The sequence below is a fragment of the Barbus barbus genome (assembly GCF_936440315.1).
Source record: "Barbus barbus genome assembly, chromosome: 1".
NCBI classification, from domain to species: Eukaryota; Metazoa; Chordata; class Actinopteri; order Cypriniformes; family Cyprinidae; genus Barbus; species Barbus barbus.
This window is the reverse complement of record NC_136729.1, coordinates 604,360-627,327: the sequence shown is the minus strand read 5'-3', so window position 1 is coordinate 627,327 and position 22,968 is coordinate 604,360. Positions and strand designations below refer to the sequence as shown.

The following is a 22,968-nucleotide window of genomic DNA, read 5'->3' as shown; positions in this document are numbered from 1 at the left end:
AAAACAAATATTCTCTGATAAAATAATCCGTATGAAACCAATGCGAGGTCCAGTCTTTCCTGTCTGAGCTCAGCTATAATGTGATCATGCCCACACACATTGCGCGCTATAAGATCATCATCCACGCAAAGCTTGAGACATGCGATCATGTAAACGCTCATGTCACTCTGTAGAAAGATTCGAGTTCATCTCGGCTACTTTTTGTTTCTGGAAGCAGACGCGCTGTGACGAATAAGCCTTGAATTGTGATCCCGACGCGGTTTAATCCAGCGGTTGATCTCATTCTGACGAGTCATTTATTTTTTACTTTATTAGTGTTACTGTGACAAACTTGTACACATTCACTTGTTGAACTTTTCCCAAACTATAATGCCAGGCTAAAATATGTTGAATGCAACATTTTGAAATGTGATGCAACCTTTCATTGCATCTCAATGTTGTAGGACTCGTCTGCATTGTAGCTCGCATTCTCCAGTGATTTATTAAAGGGCATACTGACGCGCAAAACATGATTTTTACTTCACATTTTTTAACACTGCATCTGTAACTTAAGTGACGTAATTTTATGGATATAAGTAACTGTAATCAAATTACATAACTTTAAAATGTAACTCATTACTTTACTGCGTTAACAGGAAAAGTAATTAGATTACAGTAACAGTACAGTTACTGTGTAACACGTTATACCCAACTCTGGTCAAGAGCCCAAGAGTCTTTGGTGATTCTGCTTGTTAACATCAGGTGTCTTCAATAATGGTCGATCATCACTCAATTAATCACTTAATTATCTCATTAACTTTAACACTGCTTCAGTGTTAATTCAACACTCTCTTATTTTAACACTTTTACACTCTTGAGCGTGGTCTCACATGTACTCCCAGGAGAGTTAATGTCACTCTGGATTTTTTGCTGTGTGTGTGTTTGTGTGTGTTTGTGTGTGTATGTGTGTGTTTGTGTGTGTGTGTGTGTGTGTGTGTGTTTGTGTGTGTGTGTGTGTGTGTTTGTTTGAGTGCTAGTAAACGAGTTGCCACACTTACTGAGGTTACAGTCTATCCTGATACAGTCTGGTGGGAGAGAGAGTGAGATGGTGAGATCAAATTAAAGGAAAGAGAAAGAGAGAGAAAACATTTCACATCCTTCAAAGTTGATTCTGCAGACATCTGAAGATCAGGGCCACCATCCGGGGACACGCTTGAGTCAGTGGCACCTGTTCCCTTCACACGCGTGACCGAAGCACAGACACTCCGCTCCTCTAGACCGGTCCGACCCGGATCAGACCGTCTGGACTGCGCAGCACTGACCAACACTTCACAATAACCACACATTAGTTAATAAAGCTCATGTTAGCTCAGTTATATACATCTACTGAATCATATTTAATGTGATCAAATTCTGCTGTTAAACCTGTTTCACTCCATCTCCTCATCTCTTCTGTCTCTGATTGATAGTTTAGTGTGTTTTATCCAGTAGAAGCTCTTTTAGTGTAATTGTAGAATCGCTTCTCATGTCTTTCTGCTGTCAATTCTTGACTGATTTTGATCAAGTAAAGGTCAGAATAACTGCAGTCATATCTCCAGATGAACTCTTACTGGACTGAAGCAGCTCAGCTTTACTTGATTCTCCATCAATCATTTTCTAGAAAAATCAGTGCGTCTCAAATCTGATCATCAGGATCTTTTGAGGAGCGTTTGTTTCCAGAAGCTTTACTTTCTCTGTTCCTCAGCGGAGGAATGATCTTCATCTCACATCTTCTGAGGAGTGGTTATTTCTCAGCATTGCATTATATGTTTGGATCATTTACATCTCATCTTATATTAGAGCGACCACTGATATTTAGATCATTTTATGTCAGTCTCTGCTCTACTGTTATAAAGATCTCATTGGTTTACATTACACTCTTAAAAATAAAGGCTCCAAAAAGGTATTTTTGCAGTGATGCCATAGAAGAACAATTTTTAGTTCCCCAAAGAACCTTTCAGTGAACAGTTCTTAAATGAAGAACCTCTATTTTTAAGAGTGTACAAGCATCAGAATCTCATCATATAAATATCAGTATCTGCAGAAAATTCGTAATTTTGCTCAGTTTGAGTATCTGAATAAAATTTAGCTGTTTTTGTCTTCTCACTGTTTATATTCTATTTATATTCTCACTGTATCAGACTATATGAGCCTTAAAAGAACCAAAAAGCCTATTTTCTTTACAATGTTTTCTTTAAATGTTTAAAAAAAAAAAAAAAAAATTCACCTTTTCTGACTATTATTTTATATTTCAGTCATACCAGTTAAATGATATTAATAAATACAACTTTTGTTTTTACTAATCTATTAGTAAATGTTCAAATTAACATTAACTGAGATTAATAAATGCTTTAGAAGTATTTTCACTGTTAGCTCAAGTTAACTAATGGAGCATCATTGTAAAGTGTTATCAAAATCTGTCTGATTGATCGCTGCATCTCCTTCTGCTCACAGAGTTCAATCACTTGTTGCTCAGTAAATTATGTATTTGGTCAGCAGTGTGATGAAGCACAGTTAACTGCTGTAATATTTCTCCATAAACGTGAGTGAGGAAGATGAGCATGAAGCGCTGCAGTCTGGATTTGCCGCTGTGAATTGTGGGAAAGGGTTTCACTGCACTCCTCAGCCAGAAACACATCTACTGTACATTTAGTCATTTGGCAGACGCTTTTGTGTGGCGCTGAACACAGCGCTGAGATTTACACGGAATAACCCCCAGTAGAGCCGAGTGTGTGTGTGTGTGTGTGAGGCTGTATCTGCGGCTCTGGCTGAGGAGTGTCTCAATGTGTCAACCGCTACAGAATAGTGATCACAAACAGCCAGAGACCGTCTCACCGCCGCCGCCTGCCGTCTATAAACACTAAACACACTCGCTTCAGAAAACCCTGATGCTTCTCTATCTAGCTCTCATTAACAGTCATCTCTGCAAGGTGATTCTGCTCTCTGTAATGAGGTTAGGTAGCAATACTTAAACCTAAATTTAAGATGTATGCATTTTAAATGCATATTAAAAACATACAACAGAATTACCAAATTTTGCCAAAAGTCAAATATATTAAGGTTCTGCAATATATAAATATATTGTGGTAACTTAAATTCCTGTAGAGCTGCTTTGCAACGATTTGTATCGTAAAAAGCGCTATACAAATAAACTTGAATTGAACATTAATGTGATCATATTTGCCAGTCATACATGAATGAAACGGGTCTGATTTCAGTAATAGTTCTAATAAACAATGTGTTTTAAACACACAATACCAATTATGTATTATATACAATTCACAATTATATATGTATTTATATTCAATACATCCAATTTGTTTCATTTTCATACAATAACTGAATATTTGTTCCACAGCAAGGTTATAGTCCTTAATCATTTTAAAATTATTCATTAATAATAATAATGTCTAAAAAATACTACAAAAAAGGATTTTAATTGTTTATCTAGTATTATGTATCAGGATTATTATAGTAACTAAAACTCAAACTAACGTTTACAAATATTTTTGTAAATAAAATTAACATTAACTGAAATAAAACATTAAAAAACATTTATTTCAGTTAGTTTCTCGAACATTCTTAATTTAGCTTCATGTACTAAAATAACTAAAACAAAAAAATGTATACAGACCAAAAATTACAAAAATACAACTATATTTAACTAAAAATAAAATGAACATAGAAAGTATACAAATACTGACTCAAAATATTAATAAAAACTATAATTATGTCTCAGAGATACTAAAATAATATTAGCCATAGTCTAACCATGTTCATACATTTAAGTAACCTACAAAAATGGATGCTGATTCTAATAAATTTCAATAAATGCATCTAAAAATATGATTATTTAAATAAAATCAAACAGATAAAAATAGTAAATAATAAACTATGCCAAGATTTTTTGAGTACAAAGATCTGGTTCATTTCTGTACGACTGACAAATATGCAAATGTTTATTAGTTTGTTGCTGTGAAACTGTGAGATCCAAATGGATGGAAATTTTAGATGCAACTCAAACGCATTAGTCACATCTTACATTTAGGCCTGATTATTAGAGTGGCGGTGCATTAGCAGAGCTGCTAGAGGTTCAGCGATGTAAGGATGAAGTCCTGTGTGAGCCGGTCTCTGGCTGTTCGCTCAGGCTGCAGACAGACACGCCATTGAAGGGACTAGAGGTTCCTCTGGAGACTGACAGATGGATGGAGGTCTTCCCGTGAGGCTTTCTCTCCCACCACGTCCTATCCCAGGATGCACCGCTGCCCTGTGTTTGCCTCTGTGCCAGAATCAGACCCAGACCACTGTCCCCCAGACCAGAACTTGACTAAACTCTGAGTCTGGATTCACAGTAAAACACTCTTAAAAGCAGACACACTCACAGAAGATCAAACCCTGAAAGATCTGCTGTTTTGAACACTAACATCAGTCAACAAAGACGCTTTACAGTGACATGTTGTAGTTTTACTCCCTCCTATAGTTTAACTGACTTAAATAAAAATATGAATCCATTTAAGGTAACTAAAACAGATATAATGAGCAAAAAGATTCTATTAGAATGTTTATTCTTATTCTATTATTATTATATTTAAATTTTAAATTCGTTTTTATTTTAATATTTTACATTTTCAGTCAAATGTTTAAAGTTCTTGTAATTTTTTATTAGTTTTTATAATGTCTATATACATTTATATAGTCAAACTGAACTAAAATGAGAAATAAAAATAAATTGGTAACACTAAACTTAAAGCCTTTATGTATGATGCATTATAAAAGTAGTTTTAATGCATTAATTATGACTTGTAATGCACATTATAATGCATTGTACAATTTCATGAATAATCATAACCACAGTTAAAACATTATAACACTTATCAATTCATTGTTACACTATGCATTTTAAATTGGGTTATAATTATTTACGACAAAATATGCATTACAAGGCATATTATGAATAATTGTTACCAATAAGTTGAACTTTTATACATTTTATCTTACACATTTCTGCTAGTAAATGTGTCTTGTTTTAAGGATTTTTTACTGAGAAAACACTGATCACACTGAGGCTCATATGGAAGCATTTTCAATAATAGAGATTTGGCTCCAAAGAAAGAGTTTTTCTGCCCTCTGCTGGTGGACGGTGTGGTTTACAGGCGGAGGGCAAACACTGGGCGAGATCTTGAGATGGTTTAGGGAAGGAGAGGTCAGACAGAGACAGACAGGTAGTTACCGAGGTTGACAGTGAGTTTGACCCGTCCTCCGTCCAGCTCCAGCCGCAGTGTGTCGGCCGACTCTTTGGAGGTGGTGGCCATGAGAAGCCCATACGCCCGCTGGGACATGAAGCGCAGCGCTACATCCTCCGCCTCCGTGTGCAGCGTGCTGGGCATGATGACCTTCAGATACATGCTACCGTCATAGCTCAGCACCGTCGACTCTGCACACACACAGCGTAAACACACCAAATAATCACATGAGATAAACACAGCAGAAACACACACCAGATAAACACACACACAGCATAAACACACCAGATAAACACAGCACAAACACATACACTGTATAAACACACAGCACAAACACACACACCGTAAACACACAGCACAAACACACACACTGTATAAACACACAGCACAAACACACACACCGTATAAACACACAGCACAAACACACACACCGTATAAACACACAGCACAAACACACACACCGTATAAACACACAGCACAAACACACACACCGTATAAACACACAGCACAAACACACACACCGTATAAACACACAGCACAAACACACACACCGTATAAACACACAGCACAAACACACACACTGTATAAACACACAGCACAAACACACAGCACAAACACACACACCGTAAACACACAGCACAAACACACACACTGTATAAACACACAGCGCAAACACACACACTGTATAAACACACAGCACAAACACACACACTGTATAAACACACAGCACAAACACACACACCGTATAAACACACAGCACAAACACACAGACACTGTAAACACACACCGTATAAACACACAGCACAAACACACACACCGTATAAACACACAGCACAAACACACACACTGTATAAACACACAGCGCAAACACACACACTGTATAAACACACAGCACAAACACACACACCGTAAACACACAGCACAAACACACACACCGTATAAACACACAGCACAAACACACACACCGTATAAACACACAGCACAAACACACACACCGTATAAACACACAGCACAAACACACACTGTATAAACACACAGCACAAACACACACACCGTAAACACACAGCACAAACACACACACCGTATAAACACACAGCACAAACACACACTGTATAAACACACAGCACAAACACACACTGTATAAACACACAGCACAAACACACACACCGTATAAACACACAGCACAAACACACACACCGTATAAACACACAGCACAAACAGCACAAACACACACACCGTATAAACACAGCACAAACACACACACTGTATAAACACACAGCACAAACACACACACTGTATAAACACACAGCGCAAACACACACACTGTATAAACACACAGCACAAACACACACACTGTATAAACACACAGCACAAGCACACACACCGTATAAACACACAGCACAAACACACACACCGTAAACACACAGCACAAACACACACACTGTATAAACACACAGCACAAACACACACACTGTATAAACACACAGCACAAACACACACACCGTATAAACACACAGCACAAACACACACACCGTATAAACACACAGCACAAACACACACACCGTATAAACACACAGCACAAACACACACACCGTATAAACACACAGCACAAACACACACACCGTATAAACACACAGCACAAACACACACACCGTATAAACACACAGCACAAACACACACACTGTATAAACACACAGCACAAACACACAGCACAAACACACACACCGTAAACACACAGCACAAACACACACACTGTATAAACACACAGCGCAAACACACACACTGTATAAACACACAGCACAAACACACACACTGTATAAACACACAGCACAAACACACACACCGTATAAACACACAGCACAAACACACAGACACTGTAAACACACACCGTGTAAACACACAGCACAAACACACACACCGTATAAACACACAGCACAAACACACACACTGTATAAACACACAGCGCAAACACACACACTGTATAAACACACAGCACAAACACACACACCGTAAACACACAGCACAAACACACACACCGTAAACACACAGCACAAACACACACACCGTATAAACACACAGCACAAACACACACACCGTATAAACACACAGCACAAACACACACACCGTATAAACACACAGCACAAACACACACTGTATAAACACACAGCACAAACACACACACCGTAAACACACAGCACAAACACACACACCGTATAAACACACAGCACAAACACACACTGTATAAACACACAGCACAAACACACACTGTATAAACACACAGCACAAACACACACACCGTATAAACACACAGCACAAACACACACACCGTATAAACACACAGCACAAACAGCACAAACACACACACCGTATAAACACAGCACAAACACACACACTGTATAAACACACAGCACAAACACACACACTGTATAAACACACAGCGCAAACACACACACTGTATAAACACACAGCACAAACACACACACTGTATAAACACACAGCACAAGCACACACACCGTATAAACACACAGCACAAACACACACACCGTAAACACACAGCACAAACACACACACTGTATAAACACACAGCACAAACACACACACTGTATAAACACACAGCACAAACACACACACTGTATAAACACACAGCACAAACACACACACTGTATAAACACACAGCGCAAACACACACACTGTATAAACACACAGCACAAACACACACACTGTATAAACACACAGCACAAACACACACACTGTATAAACACACAGCACAAACACACACACTGTATAAACACACAGCACAAACACACACACTGTATAAACACACAGCACAAACACACACACTGTATAAACACACAGCACAAACACACACACTGTATAAACACACAGCACAAACACACACACTGTATATGTTCACTAATCACAAAAATGTAATCATATTCAAATTATATAATATTATATATACACATTTGTAAGTAATATTATCAAAATATAAATATGTATTATTACTGCAGAATACAGTTTCATGATCAGTATGTTGAAGGGCATTAAACTGTGTCAATTTGTCTACCATTGACACGTCTGGCAAATAATGTTGAGCTTCCTACAGTACAAACACACACTGAACACATCTGAGTGTCCATCGTGTGTTTTTTAGTGTAATTCTGTCCAGTGACGCTTGGTGGCAGTAAAGCGCTGCTCTACAGTTGCGTCCAACCGGCCTTCAGAGATCAGCAAAATGACACACAGTAAATAATACAGCTTTAATTCACAGCACAACATCTGGCTTTGAAAAGATGGAAATAAATATGTTTAATAAAACAAACGGTCTTCACTTAAACAGTCGGCAAATGCAGCCGAATCCAAATCCACCCTAATTATCCACCTGCTCGAGCTCTGACAGCGAACACTATGAATCAAAACCACGGAGAGAGGAACTATTCTGCATTTAAGGCCCTTGAGCTCAATGTCAGCGAAACACCCAGACAATAGATTCAGAGCTGAACTGCTGTTATCAGAGGCGTGAGCCTGAGACGGAGCAGACGGAGCCAGCTGGTGTCGTTAAAGGCAGCACAGATGCTTGTGGTGAGCATCACTGCTCCAGTGCTTCTCCCGGCTCGTGACATCGGCTCTTTCCCCACCAACATGAATCAGGATGCCACAGCAAGCCGAACGCAAAAAAATGAAGCCTGATAAAAGCGTCATGGATGAGCTCACGCTAGTGCTAAATATAAACCAGCTGAAAGATGTTACAGCGACAGCATGCGACTTCAATACAATATAACACGAGATTTACATTTTATCCTGTCAGAGCTGGACAGTTGACCAAATGTTTTGCATGTCTTTTAAGTCTTGCCAGTTTAAACATTTTTGAACCATTTAATCACAAGAAGACGCGAAACAGAACTCTATACATTACTCACGCAGTTTTCCATGCTCACACACAGGTAAACACATTCAAGTGATTGCACTTGTATCAGCATATAAACACATAATTGTCTAAATGCGCTTCTTGGCAAGTAACATGGTTAGTTGTGTCCTAAGTGGATGTAAATTGTTAACCCAAAAATTAAAATGTAGATGAATTTGTTCATTGGAACAGATTTGGAGAAATGTCATAAATCTCCAGAGAGAGCAGCCGTCAGAGCAAGAGTCCAAACAGATGATAAAAACATCACAATAATCCACACCACTCCAGTCATCAGTTAACATCTGGAGAAGACAAAAGATGAAACAAATGGAGTGGATTATTGTGATGTTTTTATCAGCTGTTTGGACTCTCATTCTGATGGCACCCATTCACTGCAGAGCATCCACTGCTGAGACACTGATGCAGAGACACATTTATACAAACCTGATGAACAAACAAACTCATCCTGATCTCAAGTGACCTGAGGGTGAACACATTTGCAGCACATTTTCATTTTTGGGTGAAGAATAAATTAATATTTAATACATTGCAGACGCCGCAGTGTTGTTTTACATTTGATTACTTTATTCAGTTTCTGTGCCTGAGTACTGCAGTTAGATCTGCCTGGAAACATTCAGCACTGTTGTTTCATTAGTAGCTGTTTTCTGCTTTTACCCACCGATCTCACAGTTGCTGCCCAGGAATCCGGTGCCGGTGCAGTCGCAGATGTAGCGGTTCCAGCCTTCCTTGCACTGTCCTCCGTTGGCGCAGGGGGCACTGCTGCACCTCTTCTGGAGCTCGCGCGTGCAGAAGCTGCTGACGCCCGGCACACTTTGGATCTCGGCCAGACGCCGCACGTCACGACTCTTGCCATCGATGAAGAGGTCGCGGACGCAGCCCACGTAGCCGTAGTTGAGCAGCGCGGTCCAAACCTCGGGTGGCAGGATCAGGCCCTGACCGCTCTCCGGCAAACCGCCCAGATACATGTCGCTGTCCAGGTCCAGGATCTCGCTGCCCTCGTTAGAGCTGAAGGGAATGGAGCGGCTGTTGACGGAGATGGAGCCTAACGAGAAGGAGGAGAAGATGCAAGATTCAAAAAACTTTATTATCTATCAACCTGTAGCTGTATTTCCATCCACCTATTTTTATGTGCATTTTGGAATAATTGCATAAAAAAAAAAAAAAAAGACGCTGGATGTAAACACCAAGATGTGCATAAATTCCAAAAAAATGCACATAAAGTACTTACACGCACATGAGTAGGATAAACATTATTATCCGATAAGTAAAAATGTGCGTAAACTACGATGGAAACACATTTACCAAAGATATTGCGCATCGAAAAAGTCATGTGAGTTTGCTATGAGATGGGATAACTTGTTCACAGCATCTATATGTTGTTTTGGTTGTTCTGAAATGCCTGAGCAAAGTCTGTCATCAATGTATTTCTGTATAATTGTGTTACACGACTGTGTTCCCAAACTGTTTCATCTGCTTGCTCTGAGGCACAAGTAATTCATCATAATTATAATATTCAGTGGCTTCTCCTAATTTCCTTAGTGATATTTAGTGCCAGTTTATCAGAAAGTGACGATTTTGTTCTCTTGGACTCATTGGATGGAAACGGTGCTTTATTCTCAAATATTTTAAGCGATATTCCAGTTTTGCGCATAAATTTATTTTGAATATTTGGATGAAAACTTAGCTATTGATAGAAATGTGTCTTAGGTAAAAAGCTCACATATGCACAATACAAAAAAGCACACACAACAACCAAACCACGGTTAATCCACAAAAACACCTCTAAAATAAATAATAACAAACCTAAGATACATGATTCTGACAAAACCACTTGGCCTTATTTAGAATAGGAATTGCTGTAGGAATAAAATAATTACTATTAGCCTTCCTTTTGGTCAAAGTGGTTCTAAACGACAACCTGAAGCTGAAAGAAATAATGCAAAGGATGAGAGGGTCAGTAACAATAGAAGCTGCTTTTCTCTTACAGCACCGTTGTATAGATCTAAAAGTTGAGTCTGTGGGTACACAATAATTTTAGATGCCTGCCTGATTACTCTTGATCATTTTTTATCAAGGAGCGTGCATGAGCGATGTGTGTCTATATTTCGGCGTGAGCGCTGCTCTCTCGGCAGATCGCAGAGATTTATGACTTACTCTTAATTGTCTATTAAACTGCAATTACAGAACTGCTGGACTTTCTTCCCCACAGGACACACACCCACCTCCTCTAGTCTTACACTCGATTAGCCAATTACAGCAAATGGAGGCAGCCTTTGGCAGCATGGATGGGGTTTAACGGCATCTCGTTGGCCGCGCTTTAGCAGCGATAAGTGCTGGAGTGAATCCTCCACAGCAGCCATTCCCAAACCCCTTCCAGATAAACGATTGTCCTGAAGTTTCCCTGAGATTTTCAGTTTCAACACATATGCATGGTAACAGTGTTTCTGTAGCTCGAACAATAGAGTGTGGCGTTAGTGACGCCGAGCTAAGGGGCTTGATTCCCAGGGTATGCATGAACTCATACAAACATTCAATGCAATGTGAGTCGCTTTGGACAAGTGTCTGACAAATGCATAAGTGAACATAAATGCATTCATTATTTCATGTGTATCTTTGTTCTGTTGTATTTATTTGTGCTAGTGCTTGTAATTAGTTTATTTGCTCTTAGTTTATTACTGAATGTTTACTTGTCTTAATAGGTATAGGTTGAACTTTATATTAAGCTAGTAGATTTTACTGTGCTATTAAAACTGGAATTGAGAATTATGAAATTCTGAATTATGAAAAATGAAATTGGTGTCAAAACCTTCTTTATTAGAATACAAGGTTACATGGGTGAACAAACAACAAAAGCAGTAACTAGTATTATTATTATAATTATTTTTTTTGTTTTTGGTTGGCAGTGAAAAGTTTGGTGAAAAACTGTTATTTATACACTTCTCCAATTGACACTGAATACTAGCAGAAAAACAAATACAATATTTAATGTTTCTGTAAGTGTTTTATTTAGATTTTTTATATTATTATTTTTTTTTATATATTTAAAATATTTTTTACAGTATAGAGTTGCATGACTTGGTCCAAAATGTAATTATTTTGGCATATATTGTAATTGCAATTAGAACTGCCATATGATAAACATTTAATCTCATAACAAAATGTCTAAAATTGCTGTTGCTGAAACATCCAGACATAAGAGAAACAGAGACCATTTCAGTAGTAGTAATAATAATAATAAATATTATGTTAAACTTAAATAAATAAAAATTATAATATTTGAAAATTACAATACTTACATTTTACACAACATGACACTACAAATATATCATAAATTATCCACTTTTAAGGGTAAACCCTCAAGCTTTTATTTTGGCGGAAATCTGCAGGGAGATTTTTAGACCATTTAGTTGACAACGCTTCTCGTCAAATCAGGGCTACGTTTCCCAAAAGCATCGTTAGCCTCCATTGGCTTCAGTGGGTCTGCGATGTCCTTAAGCTTACAATGCTTTTGGTGAACGCAGCCCAGGTTGTCCGGTTTCTTCACATGCACAGACCCGCAAGAATCACTCCTCACCTCTCCGTCCTTCTCTCTGGAAGTCCACGTGGCACCACTCTCCGTCGTTCACCTTCTTGTTGCTGGTCTTGAGCTTGATGCTGCCGGAGCCCATGTCCATCAGCAGGTAGAGAAAGCCATCCAGCAGCTCCATGGCGAAGTAGTCGGTCTTCATCTCACGGCCGGGTCGCTGTTCTTTGCTGCTCTGGGGCTTGCCGTGGCTGAAGAGCAGCAGGCCGCTGGGTTCGGTGGTGCGGAAGTCGAAGGAGATGGAGCTGGTCTTCTTGGTGTCCCAGCGTGGCAGGGCAATGTAGGACTCTGGAGTCTCGAAGGTCACGGGGTCGAGGGCCGCCACGTCCTCGCAGCGGAACACCAGGTCCCCGTGCAGACTGATCTTAGGGTCCCTCTCGATGGCCAGACGCGACAGCTCCAGCTTGAAGTCGTTGTTCTTGTACACCACCTGCAGGAGTGCATTAAACAACGCATGCTGAGAAAACACCTTCACTGCAAAAAATATTCTCTTGCTTAGTGATTTTGTCTTGTTTTCTAGTGTAAATATCTAAACATTCTTGAATCAGGAAATGTTTTATGAAAATGTTATCCAAATTTTGTTAGTTTTTGCTTAAAACAAGTAAAAATACTCTTAATTCAAAGGCTAAAATAGATAATTTTTCTTACCACATTGGCAGATATTTTAACTTGTTGTGAGCAAAAACTAATAAAAATAGGATTTAGTTTTTCAGAAAACAAGACTTAATATCTTAAGTTATTTTACTTGTCAAGTAAATGCATCCTGATTCAAGAATGTTTAGATATTTATACTAGAAAACAAGACAAATATACTAAGCACGAAAATCATTTACATTTTGAGTAAATTTTACTGCTACTGCTCTGTACAATATACTTACTATTGAACTTAACATTCATAAAGAAATTAAGTAAATATTACATATAATTTCACATGCAGAATTAAGTAATATCTAATTACTCAAGTTAAGTAAATTTAACAAAGAAAATAAGTAACTTTAGCTTATCCAGTAAATGTTTGAGTCATTTTTATCAAGTCAAAGCTTACTTAGCAATACTTGGCAATACAGCACCCAATTAAACCATGCTTTTAAAGTGTGTGTTACTTAGAAACATCTAAGTAAATGATACAATAGATATCGCATAGACACTATATTTCTTCGATACTTGGTACACAATACACAATGAGTATACTATTCTGTGCTTCATTTTTTAGTCATTTTAAGTAGAAAATGAACTCCAGATCTAAACCTAACAGCAAAAGCAATGATAAAACAGTGTAAATACAGCTGGAAAACAGGAAAAAAAAAAACAACAACCTTATTTATTATTCATTCCCCAGTGCATGATGGGAACACCAGTATCAGAAAAGTTGAGTAGGTTTTAGTTAATTTCGTAAAATTTATACTTATGCTTTAACTTCTACAATTCATTGAATTCATCCTTCAGGTCGATCGCTGCAAACCAATCTCAGGGACGGATGCACCCGAAGATGCGTTTCTGCGTGAGCATCTTGAACGGAAGCTTGTGAAGGGCCCGGTTCAAGACGCGCAGATCCAAGATTGTTCTCAACTCACCGCCTTTCTTGAGTACAATGAAGTAGGGGCTGTAGAACCCAGTCCTCATATCGGCTGGAGGGACAGGCTCTATCGCATCCTTCGCCAGGAGGACTGCGATCTCTGCACGCAAGACAGGAGCATCTACCACCTTCACTGAAGTGAAGTGGACGCCCCTGAACTTGGGAGGACGCCGGGCGAACTGATATCTCGCATAGCCGAGTCTGATGGTCTGACGGAGTCAACGAGACGGACTGGGAAGCGTTAGCCAGGCTCCCAGAAACCGTACAAGTGGCACCAGCGGAACCACCGACGTACCCGCGGTGGGGCAGCGAGGGGGAACGCAGGGACCCTGCTCGGGCATCTCCTTGCCGGTCCGAAGCAGGGTCAGCGTGTGTGCAACACCAACCTGCGTTCAAGAAGAGCTGCTCTTTAAATGGTATCTGCAATCACACACAGCTACAATCAGACAGACAGACAGAGAAGGGAGAATGGAGGATTCTGGGAAGACTGAATGTGTGAGATGGAGAGCACACAAGGGGAAAATGACAGAGCTCATGAAAATTGCCTCTCAGCTCAGGAACGCAATTCCTCAAAGAAAAATGGGGGCCCTTTGTGCTGGAGTCGACACACACACACACACACGTTGGTTTTTGTTGGTTTTTTTCACTGACCTCATGGTCAGTGGTACCCAAAAACTCGACAAAAGAGCAGTTTACTCTATCTCTGGGTCCCCAGAGGGGACGGGAGTTGTCTTGATTCACACTCACTCTCCTCTCTCGCCAGTGAGCAGCTGTGGGCGGTTCGGGAGTGCGGTCAATCATACTACTCACACCCTCTGACAGAACGCAGGTTGGTGTTGCACACACAAGCAGGGTCAGCGTGTGTGTGTGTGCATGATTGACCGCACTCCCGAACCGCCCACAGCTGCTCACTGGCGAGAGAGGAGAGTGAGTGTGAATCAAGACAACTCCCGTCCCCTCTGGGGACCCAGAGATAGAGTAAACTGCTCTTTTGTCGAGTTTTTGGGTACCACTGACCATGAGGCCAGTGGCGGGGAAAAAAGAAAAAAAGATTATCCGGGGGAGGGAGTGGTGCGTTCACCATCTCCTGAAGAGCATTCTCCTCCACCTCAAGGTCGCCCGTCTCAGGGCCTCTTGCTCTTTCGCTTGCCACCTGCGACCGGCTCCACGACGCTGCTTTGCTGGAGGCTGCTGCATTTGCTCGGTGACGAGTAGACTGAGGCGCTGCCGCCAGCGGCCCGGTGGAGGCAGCAGTCTGCTTCTGTGCAGCGGAGAACTGCTGGGCGAAGTTCTCCACTGCGTCGCCGAAAAGGCCGGTCTGGCACACAGGGGCATTCAAGAACCGCATCTTGTCAGACTCCCTCATGTCAGCCAGACACAGCCAGAGATGGCGTTCCTGGACCACCATAGTGGACATCCCACGGCCCAGAGACCGCGCAGTGACCTTCGTCGCTCGTAGCGCGAGGTCAGTAGCGGTACGAAGCTCTCTGAGAACTTCTGGGTTGTGCCCACCCTCGTGCAGGTCCTTCGGTGCCTTGGCCTGATGAACCTGCAATAACGCCATTGCGTGTAGGGCGGAAGCAGCTTCACCACAAGCCGCATAAGCACTGTCGGTCAGGGCCGACGAGTACCTACAGGCCCGGGAGGGGAGCAACGGATTTCCACACCAGATGGCAGCGGTATTTGGACACAATTGCATCGCAACCGAGCTCTCCACCGGTGGGATCCCCGTATACCCCCGCGCTGCCCCACCGTCGAGGGTGGTGAGGGAGGACGAGCCACCGGATCAGTTTCGGGCAGTGAAAGTTGCCGTCCATGATCCAGTGAGCTCATCATGCACCTCCGGGAAGAAAGGTACCTTGAGGGTTCAGGACGCGGTGTAGGTTTCCACTCGAGCCCGACCCTCTCAGCGGCCCGGGCAAGCATAGCCACCATTTCTGGATCCGTATCCGGCATCACCGGCCGCCCAGAAGGTGGCAGCGGTGCCGAATCATCATCTCCAGAAAGGTCTGGCTCACCCTCCGATGCAGCGATCAACATCCGATCGTCGGTGGGAGCACCAAAGGACACAATTGGTACCCCATGAGAGGGTCCAGCCTGTTCCTTCGGCAGCTCCACAGGCTGCGAAGTGCCGGTGGAAGGAGGAGCCTTCGGAGGTTGGTTCCTCGGAGGGGAATTCCTCACCGTCACCGTAAGACCAGTCCGGCTACTGTCAGAAGTAGCGCTCCCCCGGCTACCACCAGGTGGAGCCCTAGATCTAGGCAGAGGCACGGGCACCCTGCCCCTTTGCAGGAAACGGAGTCTGGTCCGCAACGGTCATTTTCCTGCAATGGGAGCATGATTCGTCCACGAAAGCCGCCTCAGCGTGATTAACGCCCAGACACAAGAGGCAGCGATTGTGACCATCACCCGGCGCCAGGTAATGACCGCATCCAGAAACGCACGGATAGAAGGGCATCTTTAAAAAAACGTTCCACCCATGAATGCTCTTTCAGAGAAATTACTCTTTTAGTGTGCTGAAGCGCACAGGGGAGATGGCCGCTTGCAACACAATCAGGGGATAGTGCAAACCGATGTGTGCAATCCACTCGAAAGGAAGGAACCACCGCCGCTGAAGCAGCGTGACGCCAGCACAAGAGACCTCTGGAGAGCATGCTTGACTCACAGACACCGTAGTCGAAAGGCTTTGTCAGGAGCAGAACGATGAACCGCTCGGCTCCGAAGCGAAAAGCTGAATATGTGCTGCATCTGCTGCCTACTTATACTCACGCTGTGATCAGCGGCAGCTGGATCCAATAATCGCATGCCAATGTGCATTGGCTCGTTTAGATACACTCGTAGTGGATTGGTCTCTCTAAGCGAGATCCCAATTCGTCGGTCACCGACGTGACTCGGAGTGACCGACTGATAGGGAACTGATGATATTCCAACAGTCTAATCAAATTAAACCTGCTATTTGGCATTCAATGGAAAAAAAAAAAGAATTTGCTCTCAACTAGTTTAGGTAGCTTTCATCGCATGTTTTGTGTAAAAACCGTCAAAAATTAACAACTATGACACACTAAAATAAATTAGGCTAACAGTTGTACACTACAAGACTAATCTTAAAAGAGTGAGTGACATTAATAACTATACATAATTAATAACTATACAGAATTTCTAACTTCAACATGAACACGTTTTTAAACTTCAAACATTAAACACCAGCAGGTCTCTCTCTTTACTACAAAAACACTTAATTTCAATGTTTGAAATTAATTCAATGTTATGCAGAGCTAGAAATCCACAGCTCAGTTTCAGTCAACGCAACAAACATGATTTACACTAATGGATTTTTGTGAATTTTACATATTTACATAATTTTGCATATTTACATAAGTGCATTGAGCACAATAAAGTGAAGTAGTATCAAAATGTTCAGCAGTTGCTTTAGCATTAACATTTTAATAATTCATTGATAAACTAGTGTTTCTTTGTTCTCGGTTTAAGAGATGAAGTCGGTGACACTGACTCGTCATCTCCGCAGTAGTGATGCGCCTGTATGCATGTTTCATTATTACATATGTATCTGTCTTCCACTTGAATTGGTTCATTTGAAAGTAGACACTTCACACTCTATAGAAATATGTTTCATGTCTGTAAGGCAAGTATTCACAGAGTTTTGCGCTCAAGTTCACAGAGACAGAGACGGCAGAAAGCGCATCCTGATTGCTTTCATTATTTTATACAAGCACCATGTTTTGTTGTTATTGTAAATGCACACAAATAAACATAGAACCTTTACAGAGTTGAAAGATGTATTACTATTATCTGTATGAGCAAAAATGACAGAGTATTTTAAGAGCAAGTGAGCACACCGTAGAGCAGTTGTTAACGATATGCGTGTCTTTGCCAATGTGGATTAACTAAATGACTAATACAATTTTGGAGGACCAGGCCTCTTCTGGTCAACTAACGGTCAGTCGACTATAAGAGGGCAGCTCTAGAAAACAGACTGAATCCAATATTTGGTGATAATGAGAGATTTATGAGCACATTTTGAAAGGCTGGTCATTTTTATGTGGGAACAGCTGCCGGGTTCGTTAGTGCTCGTAAGACTCACGTCCTTCAGGCAGCCCATGAAGTTGTTGCTGACCGGAGATCCGGGCAGGTCGGCCGTGTTCGGGCTTCCTCCGATGTAGAAGAAGTCGTCGGAGCCCAGCATGGTGTAATCCTCCTGCGTGTATCCGGTGGTGGTCAGAATGCCGTCCACCGAGATGGTGACCTGCGGCGAGAGACGTCCGGAGGAACAGAGAGACGGGAGAGAGGAGACAGAGACACTGGATTAAAGAGTAATTGTGGTTGTGCTGCTCGGAGCGGCTCCGGTGCGAGAAACGCTTCTTCAGAGCGCAGCTGAACACCAAACTCTCCATCAGACTCACGCATTAATACAGCTAACACATACTGATGTGAGCCAAAGACTAAAAGTGCTATTTAATAGTTCATATTTAATATTTAGAGTTTACCGACTTATTCTTTTTATTTTTATATTTGCAATTTGCAATTTGCAAATGACCCTGCAGCACAAAAACAGTCATGAGTAACACAGGTATATCTGTAGCAATAGCCAACAATACATTGTATGGATCAAAATTATACATTTCTCTTTTATGGCAAAAATCATTAGGATATTAAGTAAAGATCATGTTCCATGAAGATATTTAGTAAATTTCCTACTGTAAATATATCACATTTTTTGATTAGTAATATGCATTGCTAAGAACTTCATTTGAACAACTTTAAAGGAGATTTTCTCAATATTTAGATTGTTTTGCTCCCTCAGATTCCAGATTTTCTAATAGTTGTATCTCAGACAAATATTGTCCGATCCTAACAAACCATACATCAATGGAAAGATTATTTATTCAGCTTTCAGATGATATATCAATGTTATGATTGGTTTTGTGGTACAGGGTCACATATTAATTGTAGTTAAAGTTTTAGTAATTATTTTGTTTGTTTTTGTCATAATTAGTTATTATTGTTTTTAAATGATTTATATTTGAGTTATTTTAGTATATCAAGTTAAACTAAATTAAATGTTGCCTAGAAAACTAATGACGTAAAATTATTTTTTAAAAATTATATTATTTTTACATTTTATTTCAGTTAACATTTATTTTTATTTTAACAGTTTTTTTTTTAATGGCTGTAGCTTGAGTTAACTATAATAAGCCTGGCTGATAAGGGTTATGATTTTCACATAAGACTTTAACCAAAAGACTAACATTTCAGGAATGCAAACAAAATGTAATTCTATTTTCAATTTATTATTTATTCTTTTATTAATTTATTTATTTCTGATGCAATCCCCCTGCTCTAAAGCCTTCTTCGGAGTATTTGTGTGTGCATGTCTCGTGTCTCCTGCTGTAGTCCGTCAGAGAATCAGAGCAGCTGATGCTGTTTCATAACTCATTTCATGTCTCTTCTGCAGTTCGGATGCATTTTCCTGCTAAAAGCTCTGATTGAGAGTATATTTCTATCATCCTGAGGGAGACAGCAGCTCTGTCACCGTTAACAAACCAGTGCATGCTCACAAATGTGTTTACTGCATCGCTTGGCTTTTTAAAATGATTTGTCGGGATCACTTATTTGTTGAATAATAATTATGTTTTTGGCCGTTCTGACTGAACGTGTCCAATTAAAACCTGTGCTGATAAAGGTTGACGCTTGGCAGCGAGGCAGACGACTTTATCTGTCAAATTATATTTTTATTCTGCGACTATCACGCACTAAGCCGAAATTATTTCTCTTCACCGCTTCACAACAAAACGAAGCATCTTCTAATGAAGTGAGTGCTCAAACAGCTGGACCTGTGCATCAGCTGCGGCTGAAGAAGCATTTCCAGAGCGCTGGTCATCATCGCAGCATCGCTCTCTTCACAGAGAGCTCTTTCTGGCGTTCGTTCTGCCGTACAGCGCAACACATTTTTATGTCTGCTGTCGTTCTCTGAGAGCTGTGGCCTTTAGTGACAGACCTTCATCAGATCATCAGTGTCTCAGGGCTTCTGTCGCTTCTCTACACTCAGAGAACAAAGGCTTCTGGCGCGTGGATCATCCATGCCAGTCAAGAAGCTTTATTCTTCAGAGTGTGTGAAGCTGCGTGAGGGACTGGCTGTGTTTCGCTGATGTGATGAGCCGCTCTGCTTTCCTGTGTGTTCCTGTGCTTCCCTTTGAAACAGGAAGTTGGTGTGAAACATCGTTTAAATGGCCAGTAGTCTTTAGTTTGTCACATGATTCACGAAGGAGGGAAATGTGCGTGCGTGTGAGAGTGTGAGTGTGTGTTAGAGTGTGTGTGTGTGTGAGTGAGTGAGTGTGTGTGTGTGATAACATTCTGGCATTACGTCAGTGTTTTCAGCGCTTGTTTCTGGCCTGGACTCCAGTGTTATTACAATAAATAAATAATTACGGCGAGAGAGAGAACCAGCTGACAGCCACCTGTGAGACAGACCCATGAGAGAGTATACTATAATAACCCAAGATTTCTCGAAATGGGAAAAAGAAGGAATAGAAATTATGCATACACAAATTTGTAAAAGCATCCTAAAAGTAAACAGAGGAACCCCAAACAATTCGTGCAGAGCTGAATTAGGACAATATCCATTATTAATTAATATTCAAAAAAAAGCTGTGAAATTCTACCAGCATCTCAAACGCAGTAATTAGAGCTCATACCAGCAGCACAATCCAGACCAAACTAATTATACAGTCACAGAGACACAACTAACTGCCTACTGGAGAGATGCCACTAAATTACAGAATAAGATGGTGCTGTATTTACACCTGAAAAGAGAGTACAAACCAGCAGAACACCTGAGCTGTGTCAAAGAGCCCAGATTGAGAAAGACACTAACACAGGGCTGTCCAAACTCAGTCCTGGAGGGCCGGTGTCCTGCAGAGTTTAGCTCCAACTTGCCTCAACACACCTGCCTGGAAGTTTCTAGTGTGCCTAGAAAGAGCTTGATTAGCTGCTTCAGGTGTGTTTGATTGGTGTCTGCTGTAGAGAGAGGACAGAGACTCACAGAGAGAGCTGGTACAGAGGGATTTTCCCTACTGACTACCATCACAACACCAGAGCTGCATACTTCACTACATCCCAACAAATACAACCACATTCATGACATTACCAAATGCAGAAAAATTGTGTCATATTCTAGGGGGAAACTGCAGCATGATCGCAACAGCAGAAAACAAGAAAACTGATACCGCCTTCTCAAACTAATGTGTCAGCCAGTGGACAAAAATAAACCAAGATTTATTTATTTATTATTATTTTTAAAGATAATGTCTTAACTATTTTCTTATTTTTTGTTTATAAAAAAAATAAAAATGTATTCTTGCAATTATTATTGACTAACTGATTTACAGATCTATTCTTGTTTTGTTACTGATGGCTGCGGGTTTGAGTCTTCATCCCTACACAGACTGTTTCAGTACAGATTCACAGAGATAAACAAGAAATCAACTGTGTTAATGGTGCAAAACTCATTAATTATGAAACTAATTGAGTTCCAGCTCTACAGAGGGCAATAGAGTTCAGGGTCCAGCTCAAGCCTGTTCTCATCTGACAGTGTCAGTGCTGTTACATCAGTAATATTACTCAATATCACTGCTCTTTCACTCTTAATTCCCTCGATCACAGGAGGCTGTGTGTCTGTCCTAGTTTCCTGTATCTTGAAATTATATTTACAGCTGATCCAGACATCTGACCCTGAGCGGCGGACGAATCGTCACGCTGTTATTAGAGATCAATGTTCATGCATTCTGTGTGATGAAGGTCCTGTGCACATTTGATCAAATCACTCTCAACTTCATGCTTCTGCCTCCAGATCAGTGTTGGGGAAAGTTACTTTAAAAAGTAATGCATTACAATATTGCATTACTCCCTAAAAAAGTAACTAATTATGTTGCTTAGTTACTTTTTATGGAAAGTAGTGCGTTGTGTTACTTTTGAGTTACTGTTTAAATCTGGGCAGGGCTTGCTTGTTTGTTTTTAATATAAAAATGTCTTCTTTTGCAAATGTAAAGCCCTTTCACACCAAAAGTGAAATGAATCCGGCTCAGGCTGAAGCAAATGTAGATTCAGGTCTGTACAGTAGAGGACGCGCTCAAACTAATCACATGAAGAATATGACGCAGGAGAAGAAACTTCAATACTATTCAGCAATAACTAAAATCTGACACAAATGTGTCATTTATGCTTATTAGTATGATTTAATTGGATCAGTGAAGGTCAGCAGCAAAGACATTTATTAATAAAATGGGATTAAATACATAAATGATATTTGTCTTATTTAACATATTTAATTATTGCAGGTTTGTATAATATTCTTTTGTTTTTTTGAGCATTTGACAGTTTTTATTGATTTTGAGGAACACTGAATGTGTTTTAGTGCAGGTGAGATGAGTAAATACATGTAGATATTTAGTCTAGATCTACAGTAAGATCATGTAGATATTTAGTCTAGATCTACAGTAAGATCATGTAGATATTTAGTCTAGATCTACAGTAAGATCATGTTCACACACAACGCTCTGCACTTACTCCTGATTTCTCTCAACATGGCAACACCAGAGCTGTC

At 40.5% G+C, this 22,968-nt stretch overlaps 1 protein-coding gene across 4 annotated transcripts in view; it reads right to left on the bottom strand.

Moving 5' to 3' along the window:
• Positions 1–22,968, bottom strand: part of nrxn2b (neurexin 2b) — a 711,451-nt gene that overhangs the window by 332,327 nt on the left and 356,156 nt on the right. For 3 of the 4 annotated variants that reach the window (XM_079427101.1, XM_079427100.1, XM_079427103.1), the window contains 5 exons: positions 18,451–18,612; positions 12,764–13,202; positions 9,848–10,231; positions 5,249–5,452; positions 1,038–1,064 (listed from right to left, as the gene is read on the bottom strand). In XM_079427101.1, coding sequence (XP_079283227.1) covers positions 1,038–1,064; positions 5,249–5,452; positions 9,848–10,231; positions 12,764–13,202; positions 18,451–18,612 — 1,216 coding nt within the window. The remainder of the gene's footprint in view (positions 1–1,037; positions 1,065–5,248; positions 5,453–9,847; positions 10,232–12,763; positions 13,203–18,450; positions 18,613–22,968) is intronic. The other variant, XM_079427102.1, reaches the window with a different exon arrangement.